Source organism: Notamacropus eugenii, chromosome Y, assembly GCF_028372415.1.
Source record: "Notamacropus eugenii isolate mMacEug1 chromosome Y, mMacEug1.pri_v2, whole genome shotgun sequence".
Taxonomy (NCBI): domain Eukaryota; kingdom Metazoa; phylum Chordata; class Mammalia; order Diprotodontia; family Macropodidae; genus Notamacropus; species Notamacropus eugenii.
This window is the reverse complement of record NC_092880.1, coordinates 5,453,455-5,473,705: the sequence shown is the minus strand read 5'-3', so window position 1 is coordinate 5,473,705 and position 20,251 is coordinate 5,453,455. Positions and strand designations below refer to the sequence as shown.

Genomic DNA, 20,251 nt, shown 5'->3' with positions numbered 1-20,251 from the left:
TAACTCGTATTTCTGATTCTATCCCAAACTATGTTTTGCCTTCAGAGTATAAAGTTGATGCTAACCTAAACTGAATGGGAAATGGGAAAAATAATATTATCATAATAAAGATGTAAACTACATACAGAAATCTCTGTTCTTCTCACATGACCAACTGGATGATTCAACTGATTATGACACGTAAAATACATGAGACACATTATAGCATTATCCATTTTGAAGTGACATCTTTGCAAATAGACTAGAAAGCTATAAAAATCAGGCTTAGGAAAATATTGAGAAAGTGGCATATGATACTAATTTCACAAAAGGGTTATAGTGATCTGAGTTTGGCTATTAATAAGACAATGGCCTCAGAAAAACTCAAAAGCAAAAAAAAAATACATGATCTTTTCCATTTCTTACCTACACTTTGAAATGTTAGATAAACGCGAAAAGATGTTGATGATGATGACGATACAACAATAATAATTATTTTTATGACCTTTATGTCATGTTTGTTATTTTCTAGTTCTAAAATAGGTACCTTTAATTAAAAGAAAATTAAACGTGAATTTATTTATCTCAGGTTCAATCTTAGGATGTGATAAACGTATTGGGAAAATGACAATTTTAATTTTAGTTTAAAGTGATACTCTTCTGATGTATTTTTTTATATTTTAATGAAGCTATTATGGAGAAAAAATATTATTATCACAATAGAACAAATCCCAATTGATTGAATGAAACAAGGTGATATTAGTTTTTAGCTATTCAGTGATAGAGGGTCATTTGGATGACCCACAGTTCACTTAATGAAAGTGCTTAATTACTTTAAAAAATACAAATCTTTTCACGTAGGTGATCAGGGGACCTTTAATCAGTCTCACATTTCTGTGCCTTAATCTGGAATCACTACCAATTATTTTTCTTCTTATGTGAGAGCAAATTATGTTATTAAAGTGGAAGTGCCTTGGCAATTTTAGAAGAACATTAACAGATAAATTTTAAATGTTGTGTTTATAAAAAGAAACTAAAATACTCATGCCATTCATCGCCAGGCAGTCACCTCAGAGGACACCAGTAAAACAATTTTATACCACAAAATATTCATTAAAGTACTTTTTGTAGCAGCAAAAACTAAAAATGTTATAGATGTCCATTTTTTGGGGAACACTCAAATATGACATATCATATCTGCATTATTAGAAAATACGAATATCTGGAATTTAGAGAAACATTTGAGTTCTTTTTTTTCAACTTCAGCAAGAGTCTAGTAGGGAGGAAATGGAAAACAATCTCCACTAAACTGACAACAATATAACTAGAAAGAAAGATTGAAATGTAGTGTAATTATAGTGATCAATTTTGTCACAGGAAATATTTGAGAAAGTATGCCTTATTCCTTCCTTACAAGGAAGAGAAACTATGAGTAAGGCTTAATTCATATACTTTCAGATGTAAAGTGGTATAGTGAGCAGTGAAACAGAAATAAAAATGGATCAATAAAATATTTATGTTTCATAATTATCTTTACAGGTAAAAGTTTGACTGCTGAAACTGTAGAAGATTAACCAACTTTTATATGAGAGATTAAAATTTGCATCCATCATTTCTTCTCTCCCTGCCCCAACTCCAGAAAATCTCAGTTTTTACTATTACGACCAGTGTTCTGATACGGAAAATGATGCCCATAAAAAATATGAGATTGTCCATAAAAAGGAGTAGATGTATAAACTGAATTCAAAGTTCTTCTAACTACAATTCCGGTGCCATATCCATTAAACAGTTACTCTTCCTCTCCCCCGTCACTCCTTCAAAAATCATGGAAAACAGGAACAATGTCACTGAGTTTGTCCTCCTGGGGTTCACTCAGAATCCTGAGGTACAAAAAATACTATTTGCTGTATTCTTAATTATTTACATGCTAACTATTGTGGGCAATATCCTGATTATCATAACTGTCATTGGAAGTAAGAGTTTGAGGTCTCCTCTGTACTTCTTTCTTGCCTTCCTGTCTTTTATGGATGCTACATATTCCACTGTCATTGTCCCTAAAATGACCCTAGACATGCTTTGTGAAAAAGCAACCATTTCATTCCAAGCTTGCATGGTGCAGCTCTTCTTGGAACACCTATTTGGTGGGGCTGAAGTTTTCCTCCTCATTTTTATGGCCTATGATCGTTATGTAGCCATCTGCAAACCCTTGTATTACCTAGTCATTATGAGATGGCAGGTATGTGTTCTGCTGGTGGTGGTATCCTGGATTGGAGGTTTCATGCATTCATTAGTACAGCTGCTTTTCATTGTTAGGCTCCCATTCTGTGGACCCAATATCATTGATCACTTCATCTGCGACATGAACCCTTTACTGGAACTTTCCTGTACAGATACCTATATAATTGGCATGTCAGTGGGTGCCAATGGGGGAGCAATTTGCACAGTTATCTTTGTACTCTTGCTTATCTCCTATGGGGTCATTCTACACTCTTTGAAATCCCAAAGTTCCGAAGGCCAACAAAAAGCCCTTTCTACTTGCATCTCCCACATCACAGTTGTTGTCTTCTTCTTCGTCCCTTGTATTTTCATGTATGATAGGCCTGTCTGTACCTTCCCCATTGATAAATCTCTAACTGTCTTCTATACTATCATCACTCCTATGCTGAACCCTTTGATCTACACTCTGAGAAACAGAGAAATGAAAAATGCCATGAGGAAGCTTTGGAACAGAAAAGTGATGTCCAGCTATAAGGCAATGGATGTCCTGGCCAAGCAATGATGTTTCACAAAAGAAATGATAGAAGATTTTAACATTCTTAGAACTTATTTGAGTCTAAGTAAGCTGATCCTGTATATGCGAAGAAAAAATTAGCTTCCTGTCAGCATTAGAAACTATCTTTTTGTTATCGGAACTATTTCTTTAAGAGCATTATGGTACGATGAAAAATGTTATAAGTGTACAAATAGATAACCAATGCTTTTTGTATACAGATTGAAGCATACTTTTTGGTTTACTTTTTGACTTTTGTTCCAGTGTGTTTTATATGGAAATATTTTACATGATTTAATGTGCATAATGGACATCACATTGCCTTTTCAGTGGGTATCAGAGGGCAAGGATGGAGAGAGATAAATTTGGAAGAAAAGTTGAAATTTTTTTTCTTTTTTTTAATATTTATTTATTTAATTTATAACATACATTTTCACAAAATTTTGGGTTCCAAATTTTCTCCCCATTTGTCCCCCCCACCCTAAAACACCAAGCATTCTAATTGTCCCTATCACCAATGGGCCCTCTCTTTTATCATCCCTCGCTTTCCTTGTCCATATCTTCTCTTTTGTCCTCGAGGTCCAGATAACTTTCTATACCCCATTACCTGTATTTCTTGCTCCCTAGTACCAAGAACAGTACTCGATAGTTGTTCCTAAAACTTTGAGTTCCAACTTCTCTTCATCCCTCCCTCCCCACCCATTTCCTTTGGGAAGGCAAGGAATTCAATATAGGCCACATCTGTATAGTTTTGCAAATGACTTCCATAATAGTCGTGTTGAGTAAGACTAAATATATTTCCCTCCATCCTATTCTGCCCCCCCATGGCTTCTATTCTCTCTTTTGATCCTGTTCCTCCCCAAGAGTGGTGACTTCAAATTGCTCCCTCCCCCCATTGCCCTCCCTTCCATCATCCCCCCCACCCTACTTATCCCCTTATTGCCCACTTTCCTGTATTGTAAGATAGGTTTTCATACAAAAATGAGTGTGCATTTTATTCCTTCCTTTAGTGGAATGTGATGAGAGTAAACTTCATGTTTTCCTCTCACCTCCCCTCTTTTTCCCTCCACTAAAAATCTTTTGCTTGTCGCTTTTATGAGAGATAGTTTGCCCCCCTCCATTTCTCCCTTTCTCCTCCCATATATTTCTCTCTCACCCCCTAATATCATTTTTTAAGATATGATCCCATCCTATTCAATTCACCCTGTGCTCTCTGTCTCTGTGTGCGTGCATGTGTGTGTGTGTGTGTGTGTGTGTGTGTGTGTGTAATCCCACCAATTGCCCAGACACTGACAAGTTTCAAGAGTTACAAATATTCTCTTTCCATGTAGGAATGCAAACAGTTCAACTTTAGTAAGTCCCTTATGACTTCTCTTTGCTGTTTACCTTTTCATGCTTTTCTTCATTCTGGTGTTTGAAAGTCAAATTTTCTTTTCAGCTCTGGTCTTTTCATTAAGAATGCTTGAAAGTCCCCAATTTCAATTGAAGACCACTTTTTCCCCTGAAGTATTATACTCAGTTTTGCTGGGTAGGTGATTCTTGGTTTTAGTCCTAGTTCCTTTGAATTCTGGAATATCCTATTCCACGCCCCACGATCCCTTAATGTAGAAGCTGCTACATTTGTGTTATCCTGATTATACTTCCACAATACTTGAATTGTTTCTTTCTAGCTGCTTGAAATATTTTCTACTTGACCAAGGAACTCTTGAATTTGGCCACAATGTGCCTAGGAGTTTCTCTTTTTGGATGTCTTTTAGGCAGTGGTGGATGGATTCCTTGAATACTTATTTTGCCTTCTGGTTCTAGAATCTCAGGGCAGTTTTCCTTGATAATTTCATGAAAGATGATGTCTAGGCTCCTTTTTTGATCATGGCTTTCAGGTAGTCCCATAATTTTTAAATTGTCTCTCCTGGATCTATTTTCCAGGTCAGTTGTTTTTCCATTGAGATATTTCACATCATCTTCCATTTTTTCATTCTTTTGGTTTTGTTTTGTGACTCCTTGGTTTCTCATAAATTCATTAGCCTCCATCTGTTCCACTCTAATTTTGAAAGAACTATTTTCTTCAGTGAGCTTTTGAACCTCCTTTTCCATTTGGCTAATTCTGCTTTTTAAAGCATTCTTCTCCTCATTGACTTTTTGAACCTCTTTTGCCAATTGAGTTAGCGTATTTTTCCAGGTGTTATTTTCTTCAGCATTTTTTTGGGTCTCCTTTAGCAGGGTGCTGACCTGCTGTTCATGTTTTACCTGCATGTCTCTCATTTCTCTTCCCAGTTTTTCCTCCACGTCTCTAACTTGATTTTCAAAATCCTTTTTGAGCTCTTCCATGGCCTGAGCCCATTGAATATTTATTCTGGATGTTTGGGATACAGAAGCCTTGACTTCTGTGTCTTTCCCTGATTGTAAGCCTTGTTCTTCCTCATCTGAAAGGAGGGGAGGAGATAGCTGTTCACCAAGAAAGTAACCTTCTATGGTCTTATTTTTTCCCCTTTTCTGGGCATTTCCCCAGGCAGTGACTTGACTTCTGAGCTTCCTTTCCATACCCACCTCTCCTCCATATCAGCCCAGCCAGCGCTTGGGGTCTGAGATTCAAATATTGCTTACCAGCATCAGGGCTTTTGCGGGGGGCGGGGCTGCTATTGTGAGATTAAGTTCAGGTGCACAGGTTGGGGCAAGGCCCCCACAGGGGGCTCAGGTCCCTCAGGGGGTTTTTGCAGAGACCTTCAACAATGGATCCGAGCTCCTTCCTGCTTTGGGAGCCCCCTTCTGCTGCTGCCTCCGCTGATGCCTCCCGAGGGGGCCTGAGTTATGGGGACACCCTGCTCACCTCTCAGGGAGCCAAAAAGATTCTCTCACTGACCTTTAGCGCCCGTGGGTAGAGGGACCTGCGTGGCTGCTAGAGATTCTGTCCCTGAAGCCTGCTGGTATCTGCTCCTCTTGGTGCTGCGTGGCCAAGGCAGGGCTGGGCTCTACCCAGGGTCCAGTGCGAGACAGATCTTTGGTGTTGGTTTTTCAGGTCTTTCTGGAACAGAAATCTCCTCTACTCCATTGTTCTTTGGCTTCTGCTGCTCCAGAATTTGTTGGGAGTTCTTTACAGGTATTTTATGGGCTGTGGGTTTCAGAGCTAGAGTATGTGTGTCTTTCTACTCTGCCATCTTGGCTCCTCCCCCCAAAAGTTGAAATTTTTAATAGAACATCATAGATCCTCAGGAAAATATAAATTAATTACAGTTGGGTGAAACTTTTTATAAAAAACAATTCCCTCTTCTAATGTAGATGCAAAGATCATGTTTGCAATAATATTGTTCAAAAATATTTAGTGATGTGAATTAATATTTCTTGTTCTGTGCTTTTGGTGAGAGAGTGGATGTTCTAGAGAAGAGAAAAATAGAAATCAATTTTTCACTTTACTTCAAGTTATTATTGTTCCAAGTTTTCAAAGCAAATCAACCAGCTTCATAGTAATATTTAATTTTATCATCTTAAAACTGCATCTCAAAACTAATTATGTGACATAAAATCAGGTAGTATGGGAATATTTGTTTTTATTACGGAAATTATTTATCATATATGTAAAAGCTAAACATGCAAATTATGTTTGACCTGATCATTGTAAATCACATAGCATGTTCCAAATCTTTCAAATAGCAATCCTAAATTGTAATATCAATAATTAAGTTGTAAATTACTTATTACTGTGTCATATTTTTCAATAAGAAAGGTAGCATGGCATACTGGATGGAGTTTTGTAGTTTTAATATAAAAGAAATCAGTCTTAAACCACTTCTGACACTGTTATTTAACACCTCTCATACTTTAGTATTATTGTTATGGCTAGTGACAAAAATAATCTCATTTCATTATTTTTTTTTAAATTGAGTTCTCTTCTAAACAGTCCCAGAACAAGATGTATATTTTTGTTTATTTGCTTGTTTTACTTTTTATTCAATGCAATATAGATTATCGTAGAGCTACAATTTTATATAACAGATTATTTTTAGAGTCAGATAAAAGTTTTGGTAAATGTAAATATATCTCAATAATAATTTCAGTGAATCATCTTTAGTTCAATTCTAAAAGAAGCAAGGACAACAGGGACATTTACTTAAGCTGTTCTATTTCCACAACATTGTAATCCTTTTGTCTGATACTTTTGTCTAATATCTTTTTTTATAGTAAGGAAGTTGCCTTACATTGGTGAGACATTATGAATTTCTGAGGTGTAAATATCTATTAGACGTTTTTTCCTGTTTTAAGAATCAGAATTACATACTTCCTCTAAAAATGTTGAGATCTCAATTTGTACTCTTCATATTTGTCAATTTTTGTTATATATTTCAGACCAGTGGAATATTTCTCAAAGATTCTTTCATAGGTGCATTTTTTAAAGGCTGCCTTGATGTGCTTCACTGTTTCCATAATGCGCTTATTCATTGATACCTAAGTCTAGATACCCCAAGAGCTGGAACTGTCATTTTTTCTTATGGTTTTCTGCTTTCCCAACTGTATAGAAATAGAACTAAGACTTGATAAGATAACAGTAGTGGTGATGGCAGTGGTGGTGATGGTGATAATGAATAAAATAATAGTTAACGTTTATATAGCATTTACTTAAAACCAAGCAATGTACTAAACACTTTGCAATTATTATCTCATTTGATCTTCACCTCACTGGGAGATAGGTGCTCTTATTATACCCATGTGACATGTGCAGGGTCACACAGTTAGCATGTGGCTGAGGGCAGATTAAAGTCACATTTTCCTGATTCCAGGCCCTGAGCTCTATCCATTGTATTAACTTGGTGCATTGTCATTAAAATCATGATCTTTTTTTGCGTCATTCTAATCATTGTATTTGTTATTCTCTTGTAATTATGTTTTATCTTCAGAGGACCATGATTGTTACTCCAATATCATAGTATGTGATTCTTTCCTAAGCCCTTTTGTGAATAGTGCAGAGATTATCCAGTGAATAAAATGGAGCCCTTCCTCTGGTACTATTGCTATCTTGAGCTTATAAACACTATGTCTAGGTAGTAAATCTATTTTCTCTCATTCTTGCTTCATGGACATTTCACTCACCATCCCTTCCCCTTCCCCCAAGTCGCATATTTCCTTGATTTTGCCACTTAAACATCTCTCATTTGAAATTAAATTTTGAAACATGCTCTACCAACCATATAACATTCCCTTATTTAAATTTCATTTTTTTTTGATAAGGTATATTCAATGACTCAAATTCATTGATTTTTGCCAGAAGGATATTCACGTTAAGCAGATGAATTTTAAAGCAGGGAGTAGTTTAGAGTTATTTGAATTACCATGTGACCTCTCAGAACTGGTTAAACTTAATCTTCTCCTCCTACACAGTTCTCTCTCCAACCTTTGTCAACTGTCACTGCTTATTCAAAGTCTCTGTATCTTGAAGGATATATATAATTAGAATAACAATAATTAAAATTTATACAGCATTTGAAGATTTATAAAAGGCTTTATATGTGATTTGATATTTGATTATAAATCTCATTTGGATTACCTTTGCTTTTTAAAAGTGAATTTGTTCCATTTTTTAATTTCTTTAAGTCCTCTACTTTCCACTCTGAATTCATCACATCTCTCAGCAGATGGATAATATTGAATCATAATATTGATTAGAGTAGCTAGTCTCTCACAGTTGATCATCATAGAAGACTGCTAGTACTGGGTACAAGGCACTCAAGGTACCACTCCTTTCACATTCAATAAGTTCATATAAGTCTTCCCAGGTTTTTCTGATACCTGTTTGCTTATAATTTCTCATAACACAACAATATTCAATTAAAATCACATGCCATATCTTATTCAGTCATTCTCAAATTTATGGACATCCCTTCAATTTCTAATTCTTTGCTAACACAAAAAAGGAACTGTTGCGTGTATTTTTGTACGTGTAAGACGTTTCCCCATTTCTTTGATCTCTTTGTAGTGATATCTATGAGTCAATGGAAATGAACAATTTTATAGCCTTTTACATAGAGTTTCAAATTGTTTTCCGGAATGGTGAACCATTTCACAACTCCACCAAGAATTCATTAGTATACCTATTTTTCGATATTCTAACTAGCTTTTATCAACTTCCTTTTCTGTCATATTTATTAATCTGATACCTGGTGCCAAGTTGCTTAAATTTGCATTTCTCTAATAAATAATGTTTTAGAGTGTTTTCTTAAGGGGCTATTGATAACTTTGATTTATTTTCTGAGAACTATCTGTTGGATACTATCCATTTTTATAAAAACAAATGGCAAATACTCGTGTGATAGTAAAAAAAAAAGATTGTAACTTTCCTCCTCCTCATTGCTTATAGCACAGTAGTATTTCAACACAAAACATTTACCAAAACTTTTTATCCATTCTGCAGTCAACTGATATCCCCTAAGTTTGTATTTTGTTTCATATTAGAAAGAGCTGGTTTAAATATTTCTGAACAAATAAGTTCTTATCTGATTTATCTCTTTAGTATAGAGTAAAATGTGCTTTTGTTGGATCATGGGGTATATACAGTTTCATAGCCATATTAGTATAGTTCCAAATTATTCTCCATAATGGTTAGATGAGTTTACAACTCAACCAAGAGTACATTAGTGTCCCAATTTTTCTCCATGACCTACAGCATTTCTGTTTTCCTTTTTGATCATGTTAGGTATGAAGAAGTCTCAGAGTTGTTTTAGCATGAATATTTCTAATCAATACTGATTTCTTTCTTCTTTTCATGCGATCATTGGTAGCTATGATTTCTTCTACCGAAAGCTGCCTTTCAGACATGCCTTCTGAAAACTACTTCGATCTTTTGATCATTTAATAAGTAGCAATGATTTTTTTAAATAAATTTCTCACAAGATGGCAGAGTAGAAAGACACACATAGTCTAGCTCTTCCTCCACCGGCCATAAGATACCTGTAAAGAAAGACTATCAACAAGTTGTAGAGCAGCAGAAGCCACAGAACAATGGAGTGGAAGAGATTTTCAGCCCAGTGTGACCTGGAAGGCTAACGTGAAAGGTCTGTCACACTGGATGCAGAAGAGAACACAGCGCAAACTTGACCACATGGCGCTTGGAGGAGCATGGCCGGAGCAGGCCTTGGGGGTGGAATCCCCAGCAGCCGTGGAAATTCTCAGATCCCTCAACCCACAGCCTCCAAAGAGAGCTTCAAAGGCCAGTGAGAGAGCTCTTTCCCCTCTATGACAAGGGAGAAGAGTCCTCCACTAACCCCATCCCTGGGTGGTGGCAGTGGCAGTGGTGGTGGTGACCCTATCAGGCAGCAGCCAACTTCTATTGTTGGAGCCCTCAGATTGAAGGTCTTGGGGAACTGAGCAGCTGATTTGAATCTCAGCCCTGAATGGCAGCCCTGCCAACGCCTAAAGACCCCAGGGGAATTGAGCAGCTGATCTGAGTCTCAGTCAGGAGACTGGCCAAAGAGTAAACTCCTCTCCCTTGATTGTGCCACCTTTGAGGAACTGAGAACTTACAGGTCCACAGAGTATACCCTACTCTTGACAAAGGATCCAAAAGTCAAGTAATTGGTTGGCGAAATTCTCAAAAAAGGGAAAAAAATAGGACTATAAAAGGTTACTTTCCTGGTGAACAGGTATTCTCTCCCATCCTTCAGATGAGAAAGAACAATGGTTACCATCAGGCAAAGACATAAAAGTCAAGGCTTCTGTTTCTGAAACATCCAAAAAAAATAGGCAATGGTCTCAGGCCATTGAAGATGTCAAAGAGGATTTTGAAAATCAAGTAAGATCACAATATCTGTTCTGACTTTGGGTCACATGACTTAGTGGGATAATGCTCTGGTCCAGTGCCCATGGAAGATACTAGTTATGATCAGGAGCTTCTTTTTGACAATCTTAGATCAGAGCTGTAAACTTTTTTTTAAAGTTCTTGGATGTCTACATTGTTTGTGATATTAATGAATATTTAAATATCTACTTTCTTTTAGTCATTTTAATCATACTCCAGTCTTCCACTATTATTTTTTTTAACATTGTTACTCAAATCCTTCAAAAGTTCATCCCAGATCCACAGCAGCACAAATAATAAAGATTGCTGACCAAGGAAGTTCTTGCTATAGAATGTCACCTCCATTGCTCTGACCACAGACTGTTCTGGTTTTACCGAGACATTCTGTAAAACTTTCCCCACTCTCTCCAAGTTGCTTTCTGAAAGAAAATCCAATGCAAAGTGGACTTTTCTGTTTACTTTCTATTTGGTGAATGGACCACTTAGCAAAAAATGGGAGTTCAAATGTGAACAGAATGATTTGGGTTAAATGCAAGGGATAATGCATTATTTTCAGTACTATATTCAAGAAAAAAATAGCACAGCTAGAAGCCCCTGACATTCTACTCTGTTCATAAAATTCCCTCTTTCAGTTTGTAAGAATGTTCATCTAATGCAAGAAAATGCTGTAAATATTTGTAACAACACTTTTTAACCTGGCAAAAAAAGGTTTTGGGGAACAAATTAAAGTATAAAGTGGTTTTACATAAAAAACATCAATTGTCTTGTAAATTTTGATAAGCAACAGCCCCAAATTTCATTTGTAAAGCAGTTTGTGGCATTGGAGAAAAAAAGGATTCCATGTCTGTTGAAATATGTTATAAATGAAAAAAGAAGATAAAATACTAAAGAAACACATTTTCTAAAAAGAAGAAAGAAAATGAGGTAAGAAACGTGGAGGAAAAATTTGGAAGAGAAATGAGAGCGATGCAAGAAAGTCATGATAAACCAGTCAACAGCTTGTTAAAGGAGACCCAAAAAATGCTGAAGAAAATAACACCTTTAAAAATTGGCTAATTCAATTGGCAAAAGAGATCCTAAAAGCCAATGAGGAGAAGAATGCTTTAAAAAGTAGAATTAGCCAAATGGAAAAGGATGCTCAAAAGCTCACTGAAAAAAACAGTTATTTAAAAATTAGAACGGATCAGATGAAAGCTAATGACTTTATGAGAAACCAAGAATTTACAAAGAAAAACCAAAAGAATGAAAAAGTGGAAGATAATGTGAAATATCTCATTGGAAAAACAACTGACCTAAAAAATAGATCCAGGAGAGACATTTTAAAAAGCATGGGACTGTCTGAAAGCCATGATCAAAAAAGAGCCCAGACATTATCTCCCATGAAATTATCGAGGAAAACGGCCCTGATATTCTAGAACCAGAAGGCAAAATAAATATTGAAATAATACACTGACAACCTCCTGAAAGATATCCAAATATAGAAACTCCTAGGAATATTGTAGCCAGATTCTAGAGGTCCAAGGTCTCGGAGAAAATATTGAAAACAGCTAGAAATGAACACTTCAAGTATTGTGGAAATACAATCAGGATAACATAAGATCGAGCAACTTCCACATTAAGAGACTGAAGGACATGGAGTATGATATTCCAGAAATCAAATGAACTAGCATTAAAACCAAGAATCACCTACTCAGCAAAACTGAGTATAATACTTCAGGGGAAAATGGTCATTCAATTAATTAGAGGACATTCAAGCATTCTTGATAAGAAGAGCAAAGCTGAAAAAAAAATCTGACTTTCAAACAGAAAAATCAAGAGAATCATGAAACGGTAAATAGGAAAGAGAAATCACAAGGGACTTGGTAAAGTTGAAATGCTTACATTCCTACATGCAAAGATAGTATTTATAACTCTTAAAACTTTTCTCAGTATCTGGGTAGTTGTAAGGATTACACACACACATGCACGTGGGCGCACACAGCTTTATATATATGTATATAAAGCTATATATATATATATATATATATATATATATATATATATATATATATATATATATATATATATATATATATATATATATATATATATATATATATATATATATATACAGAGAGAGAGAGAGAGAGAGAGAGAGAGAGAGAGAGCAGAGGGTGAGTTGAATAGGAAGGGATCATATCCGAAAAAATAAAATTAAGGGGTTAGAGAGGAATATATTGGGAAGAGAAAGGGAGAAATGGAATGGGGCAAATTATCTCTCATAAAAGATGCAAGAAAAAGCTTTTTCAATGGAGGGGAAAAGGGGGAGGTGATAGGGAAAAAATGAAACTTACTCTCATCCCCTTTGACTCAAAGAATGAATAATAGGCACACTCAATTTGGGATGAAAACTTATCTTAGACTACAGAAAAGTAGGGGAGAAGGGAATAAGCGGGGTGGGGGAGATGATGGAAGGGAGATTAAGTGAGTGAAGGGAGCAATTAGAAGTAATCACTCTTTCGAAGGGACAAGGTCAAAAGAGAGAATAGAAAAACTGGTGTCAGGATAGGATGCAGGGAAATATACAGTCTTACACAACATGACTATTATGGAAATCATTTGCAAAACTACACATATATAGCCTATGTTGAATTGCTTGCCTTCTCGTTGAGGATGGGTGAGGAGGGAGGATGGAGTAGCAGTTTCAACTCAAAGTTTTAGGAACAAATCTTGAGAATTGTGTTTGTGTACAACATGGAAATAAGAAATGCAGGTTACGGAGTATGGAAATTTATCTGTCCCTACAGGACAAGAGAGAAGATGGGGATAAGGAAAGGGAGGGGTGTTATAAGGGAGGGCAGATTGGTGGAAGGAGTAATCAGAATTCAAAGTGTTTTGGAGTGGGGAGAGGAGAGAGTTGGGGAGAAAATTTGGAGCTCAAAATTTTTTGGAAATGAATATTGAAATCTTTAAATAAAAAAATTAAATAAGATGAAAAAATAAATTTCTCTAACTTCCTTCTATCTTTGAGAAATGAGATCTTAGAGGAATTGGCTCTAAGTTTGGGGGGGTTTTGCCTCATTTTCTCATTTTCCTTCAAATTCCAAACTGCATTACCTTCGTTTTTTGCAATTTTTCTTCCTTTTCTATAATGAAAATTATTCATATTTCTTTCTGCGAACCTCTCTATTCTTTGTTCATAAACTCTTCCCTTGTCCATAGGTATGACAGGTACATTGTTTCAAGCCTCCATAAATTGTTATGCTAGCACTCTTTATATCTAAATCATTTATTCATTTTGGTCTTATCTTTGCAGACGGTGTAAGATAATAATCTATGCCTAGCTTTTCCCAAATTACTTTTTAGATTCTACCCCCATATTTTGTCAAAAAGTATGTTCTCCATAATTTGGATCTTAGTGTTTATCAATTGTTAGATTATTATAGTCATTTACTGCTATGTATTGTGTACCTAATCTATTCAACTGATCTACAACTTTATTTTAGCAAATATCAACTTTTTCATGATTAATATTTTCCAATAGTCTTTGAAATCTTGTCATTCTAGACTGTTGTCCTTCACATTTTTTCATAATTTCCTTTGACATTCTTGTGCTTTTGTTCTTCCAGAAGCATTTTACTATTTTTCTAGCTCTATAAAATAATTTCTTAGAAGTTAATTGCTTTGGTATTGAATAAGTAAATTAAAAGGCAATGTCATTTTTTTTCTTCTTTTGGCTTAGCCTACCTACGACCCATTAATAATTCTCCAGTTGTTTAGATATGTCTTAACTCTATGAAAAGGTTTTTTTTTTGGTCATCGTGCTTAATTGTTGCCTAGGTTTCTCTTTGTAGATAGACACTCAGGCATTTAATATTGTCTGCATGTATTTTAACTGGAATTTTTCTTTTTCACTTTTTCCTGTAGAATTTTATTGCTAGTACATAGAAAGACTGATAATTTTTGCAGTTTTCTTTTAGATTTTGTTAGTCCTAGAGTGAGGAAGACTCATTTTTTTTTTTTACATTTTCACCATAGTCATAGTCTTAGAGAAGAATTAAAATGAATGGGAGAAATCATACAACAAACCAAAACGTAATACACACACACACACACACACACACACACACACACACACAAATGATCTGCTGTATTCTACGATTGAATTCTATAGCTCTTTCTCTGGATGTAGAAGGCAATTTGCCTTAGGATACCACTGGGTTTCTTTAAGTCCTTGCATGGCTACGAAGTTCCAAGTCTACGAGAAAAAGCTCTTGCACACTGTGCTCCTTGCTGTGCACAAAGATCTCCTGGTTCTGCTCCTTTCGCTCAGCATCAGATCATAAAAGTTTTTCCAGGCCTCTCTGAAGTCTTCTTGTTCATCATTTCTTATAGTGCAATAGTATTTCTTTACATTCATATACTATAATTTATTCAGCCATTCCCCAATTGATGGGCATCCCCTTGATTTCCAGTTTTTGGCTACCAAAAAGAGTGCTGCTATAAATATTTTTGTACATGTGGGACCCTTTACCATTTTTATGATCTCTTCGGGATACAGTCCTAGAAACAATATTGTTGGGTCAAAGGGTATACACATTTTTGTAGCCCTTTGGGCATAGTTGCAAATTGTTCTCTGGAATGGTTGGATCAGCTCACAGCTCCACCAACAATGTATTAGTATTCCAACTCTCCCACATTCTCTCCAACATTTATTATCTTCCTGTTCTCTTATGTTTGCCAATACAACAGGTGTGATGTGGTACCTCAGAGTTGTTTTGATTTGCATCCCAATCCAAAACATCTCTTCTTGGCCATAGCTCTCCCCATTATACTCTCTTTCCCCATTGGAGCAGAAATTCTTTGAGGACAGGATTATATTGCTCCTTATATTTATGCTTCTACTATTCATTTTGGTTTCTGAAATATAATAAATGCTTATTAAATTATTTCTCACTCATTCATTGGTCATCCAGTTTATTCTGTTGAAAGTTTTAGGAAAATGCCTTAAGCTCTCTACCTTCCATCAAACTTAACCACCTGATTCTACTTCAGGTGGCATTACATCTCTCATCTCCGTGCTATAATATAACCCTTACAATTCCTAGAATAATAGCCCACCTAAGGTAACTCTTTTAGAGTTCATAACTCCATTGAACACCAAATTTAGTTTATTCTATTAAATTCTAGAAGTAACAGGAACCCACTGAAGTTCAGTGATCGAGAGTAGGGGGACTTCGTCAGACATGTTCTGTAAGACCATCAATTTGATAGGTGAGTGAAGGATGGACTATAGTTAGGACACATTTGTGGCAAGGAAGTCAACCAATAAACTATGGTAGTCTTCTAGGCATGAGGGGATGAGGGCCTCTGACATAGATATAGGTATCATGTAATCAAAGTAAAACCAGCAAACTTTCATAAGAGGTTGGACATAAAGGGTGAGAAATTATAATATATTCATTGTGAATCTGAGTGACAGAGAGGATGATTCTTACTTAATACTACGAGGAGAATTCAGAAGACACAAGAGTTTAGAGTGGAAAGACGAGTTTACTTTTGAATATGGTATCCTTACATTGTCTAAAGGATTTCTAGACTGAGAGTATGTGAAGAGAATAAATGTTCTAGCAGTCTGGAAAGTCAAGAGATATCCAAATTGTGAAATGATTTACATGTGAGAGAAGTTTACATTTTGCCCTAAAGGTGAAGAGAGTTTGAAACTCCTTGCTTAAGGTCCAAACATAAGATCTATTCTTGATGAATACCAGTGTTTGCAAGAGGATGAAACAGTGTGGCTACAACTTTGGCAAAATTCCTAACAAGAGCAATTATGCATTCTCTGAGGTCCTCTGTGGTGTTTGCATCACCAAATTCTTGTAGTACCCCAAAAGCACATTACAGATATCTGTATTTGAAGGAGAAATATATAAAAGAGTGTCTGGGTGGTTTCACAAAAAGAATCACCCATAAAGAAAGTATGTCTCTATCAATAATAGCAAATATTTCTCTCTTTGTTAACTCTGATCCTGCTTACAGACGAAGGAGGAAGAGAAAGGAGTGCTAAAGTCCTAGGAGTAAAATAATATGCTTAACCTGAGCACTGATGTTCTGGAGAAAGTTTTTGGAAATATATTCAGGAGATTTTAAATCCAGGAAACTATCACCCTTTAATTATGTTACATTCAAGGTACCACTTACCATGACTTTTCCTGCCTTAAAAACACATCCTGTATTCTCCAGTATCAAGCCATGTGGATCCTCTAGTTTGCTAGTTCTTTTTTTAAGCTACCCATTTTATTAGTGATTTATCACATATCGTCCCAGAGAAGGCAAAATCTTAAGGCAGCATTATTTGGAGTAATTGGAAAAGAAGGCAATCTCAGACATAAGGTGATTTCTGTTTTCCCTTATTTTTTTTTTATCTTAAAGCTAATAATTTCTTTCTGAGATTATCAATACCATTTGAATGAATGGGTCTGTAAATCTACAAGATGATAATGGGTACAATGGATAGAACATTAGTTTGGTATCATGAAGAGCAGAGTTCAACTATAGATTCAGTTACTAACTAGCTGCATGGCTCTGGTTCACTAACTTAACCACTATTTGTCACAGTTTTTTTCCCATTTGTAAAATATAGATAATATTAACACCTAACTCCCAGGGTTGTTGTCAGAATCAAAGGAGATAATAACCCTAAAGAACTTGTAAAACTTAAAGATATATGTAAATGCCACCTAGAGAAGATGGGGATGTAGTTTTGTTGTAGTTTTTGTTGTTTTGAGCAGGCAGAGTAACTAGCATCGGCTTTTCCATGTCTGCATTTGAATCTATTTCATCAAAGTCAACTCAGTGAAATTAAATTGACTTTGATCTTTCTCTGAAGATGCAATTTCTAGTGGGAATTAATAAAAGATTAGTGAGTCTCAGGTTTGTTTCATTTGGATAAAGTCAGTTGTAAATAGTTATAACCAATATGGTATTTGCAAGCTAACTGACAGTTTCTTGGACTTTTCCAATGCCAACCCTCTACTGGAGTCAGTATTTAGCTATATATGTAGTTCAAATATATTGAGCAGAATTTTTCTTTGAGTTATTTGTTGATAGCTGCCATCTACAAGGATGTTTGCTGTGAATGTCTCCTTATCCAGTTCCATATGAAAAGTTTATATTCACAGCTTTTTCCATTCAACTTTTCTCTTCCTTATGCATTGACATTGAGGTAAAGTCAAACTTTTTGAAGATTTTGCCAAACTGTTAAACAGTCTAGCACAATTTTACATCATAAGGACGTAAGATGCTTAGCTCAGCATTGTTGAGTAGTAAAGTTGGTTTTAAGGACATTTTTATCAGAAGGTTGGTCACAGGATAAAGAAACACTTTATTCAGTAACTTATAGAAATTTTTTCTATACTGTGAAAATCTTACCAACTTTCCAGACGAAGGAATACCTAGATGAACATAATGAAATCATAGGCCATTTGAGAGAGAGAGAGAGACAGAGAGAGAGAGAGACAGAGAGAGAGAGAGAGAGAGAGAGAGAGAGAGAGAGAGAGAGAGAGAGAGAGAGAGAGAGACAGAGACAGAGAGAGAGAGAGAGACAGAGAGAGAGAGAGAAAGGAAGAAAGAAGAAATCATATGCTGATTTAAAATTTGTTAACCTTGACAATGGATATATCAATTTAATACTTGGACATATAACAAAGACAAAAATATATGATGTGTAATCATAACCACTAAGTTTGTCTCAAAATATAAAATTAATGTCTCTTACTTCTTTGTAAAGGAGAACTATGGGTAAGGACATTGAATATACTCTTAGACTCAGTATATCGGATAGTTCTGTTTTAATTTGTTGTTGTTGTTGTTGCAATGTATAGCTCACTGTGTGGATAGGAAAAATATGTATTCTAAAATGAAAGTGATATAAATTGCAATACATCACTCATTTTAAAAAATAATTTGTAAAAGAAAATGGACATATAGTTGCTTTTTAAATGAACTATGAGAGATGGAAATGGTACAAATGTGTTATATGCTAGATTTGAAGATAGAACAAATCTTGTCTTCCTATCAATATCAGTGCAAATCGCAAATCGCAAAAGTCTTGCGATTCCTCGAACTCTCAGTTTCCTCTTCTATAAGTAGAGGGAATTGGGTTTGATGATAGTACAGCGCCCTTACAATTTAAAATTTATATACCTTTGAGTTCAAAGTTCACTGAACTGATGACTGTTTATTTCAGTTAGCAGATAAGAAAGTGTAAATGCTGTTATGATCTATTTCCTGGACTGAAAGTAAAGGAATTTACATAATTTGTTATGAAATTAGACGTGCATACAGAGATTAAATTGAAGCTTTGATAACTTACAACCCACAAGTAATATTCCTCCACTGCTTACTTATCCAGCAATGGAATTGTAAGAGCAAATATTTTCTTCCTTGTTCATGTTTTCTATTTGAAAAATATGATTACCTATCTCCTAGAAACAAAGAAAAGAAGAGAGACAGACAAAAAGATTGTGTAATCCCCATTTGGAGTGTGATGCTTCATGAAGAAACAGTTTCCCATTCCTTAAAGATTATTAAACAACAACAAAAATTAAGTGACCTTGTTTAGGAAGGGAGTCTTTCTGAGGTATAGTTTTTCTTTATGGCTACTTAATGAGATCTTGATTTAATTTAATTATGTGGTTTGGATTCTGTTTTACCTGGCTATGGAAATCAGTGTGTATCTAATTATAATTATTTTTCTCTTCCAGGTGAATCAACTTTCACCTGTGTGACCATCACCAAAAAAACATATAAAGATGGATGATACGAACAATGTAACTCAATTCATTCTTCTGGATCTCACACAGAATCCAGAGATGCAGAAAATATTTTTGCGGCATTTTTACTTATTTACTCACTGACCTTTGTGGGAAACATGCTGATCGTCATAACAACTGCAACCAGTCAGACCCTAAGCTCTCCTGTGCACATCTTTGTTTCCTAAATGTCCTTCTTAGATTGTTGCTATTCCTCTTCAATGGGCCCAGAAATGATAGTTGACTCACTTTCTGAGAGGAAAACAGTACCTTTCAATGCATGCATGACCCAGATTTTTGCAGAACATTTCTTTGCTGGGGCTGAGGTCATCCTGCCAATGGTGAAGGTCTATGACAGATATGTGGCCATCTGTAAGCCCCTGCATTACTTGACCATCATGAGTAGATCAGTGTGTGTTCTTTTAGTTGGATTAGCCTGGATGGGAGGCTTTGTAATGCCATAATACTGATTATATTCACCATCTGGCTACCTTTCTGTGGTCCCAATATCATTGAACATTCTTTTGTGATTTCTTTCCTTTACTGAAACTCTCTTGTGATGATATCCATCCCTTGGGTATTTTTATTGCTGCCAATAGTGGCATAATGTGCATGCTCATTTTTTTCCTTCTTCTCACATCCTATATCTTTATACTGAAGTCCCTGAAAATGCACAGCTCAGAAGGGCAACGCAAAGCTTTCTCAACTTGTGTGTCCCACATTGTAGTGGTCATTTTGTTCTTTGTGCCATGTACGTTTGTGTATCTATGACCTATGACTACCCTCCCCTTTGAGAAGTTCATGGCTGTGTTTTATATAATGATAACTCCTATGTTAAATCCCTTAATCTACACACTAAGGAGTGAGGAAGTAAAAAAAGCCATGAGAAAATTATGGAGACACCAAATGATGGGAAGTGAATATTAA

The 20,251-nt window shown here is 35.6% G+C and overlaps 1 protein-coding gene and 1 pseudogene across 1 annotated transcript; both read left to right on the top strand.

The window, feature by feature from the left end:
• The first annotated feature begins 1,792 nt into the window (after positions 1-1,792).
• LOC140516878 (olfactory receptor 4A47-like) lies at positions 1,793-2,758 on the top strand. The gene has a single exon (XM_072627736.1). It carries the CDS (start codon positions 1,805-1,807, stop codon positions 2,756-2,758), a length of 954 nt encoding a protein of 317 aa, XP_072483837.1. The 5' UTR covers positions 1,793-1,804.
• A 16,566-nt stretch (positions 2,759-19,324) lies between these two features.
• LOC140516734 (olfactory receptor 4C12-like) lies at positions 19,325-20,251 on the top strand (annotated as a pseudogene).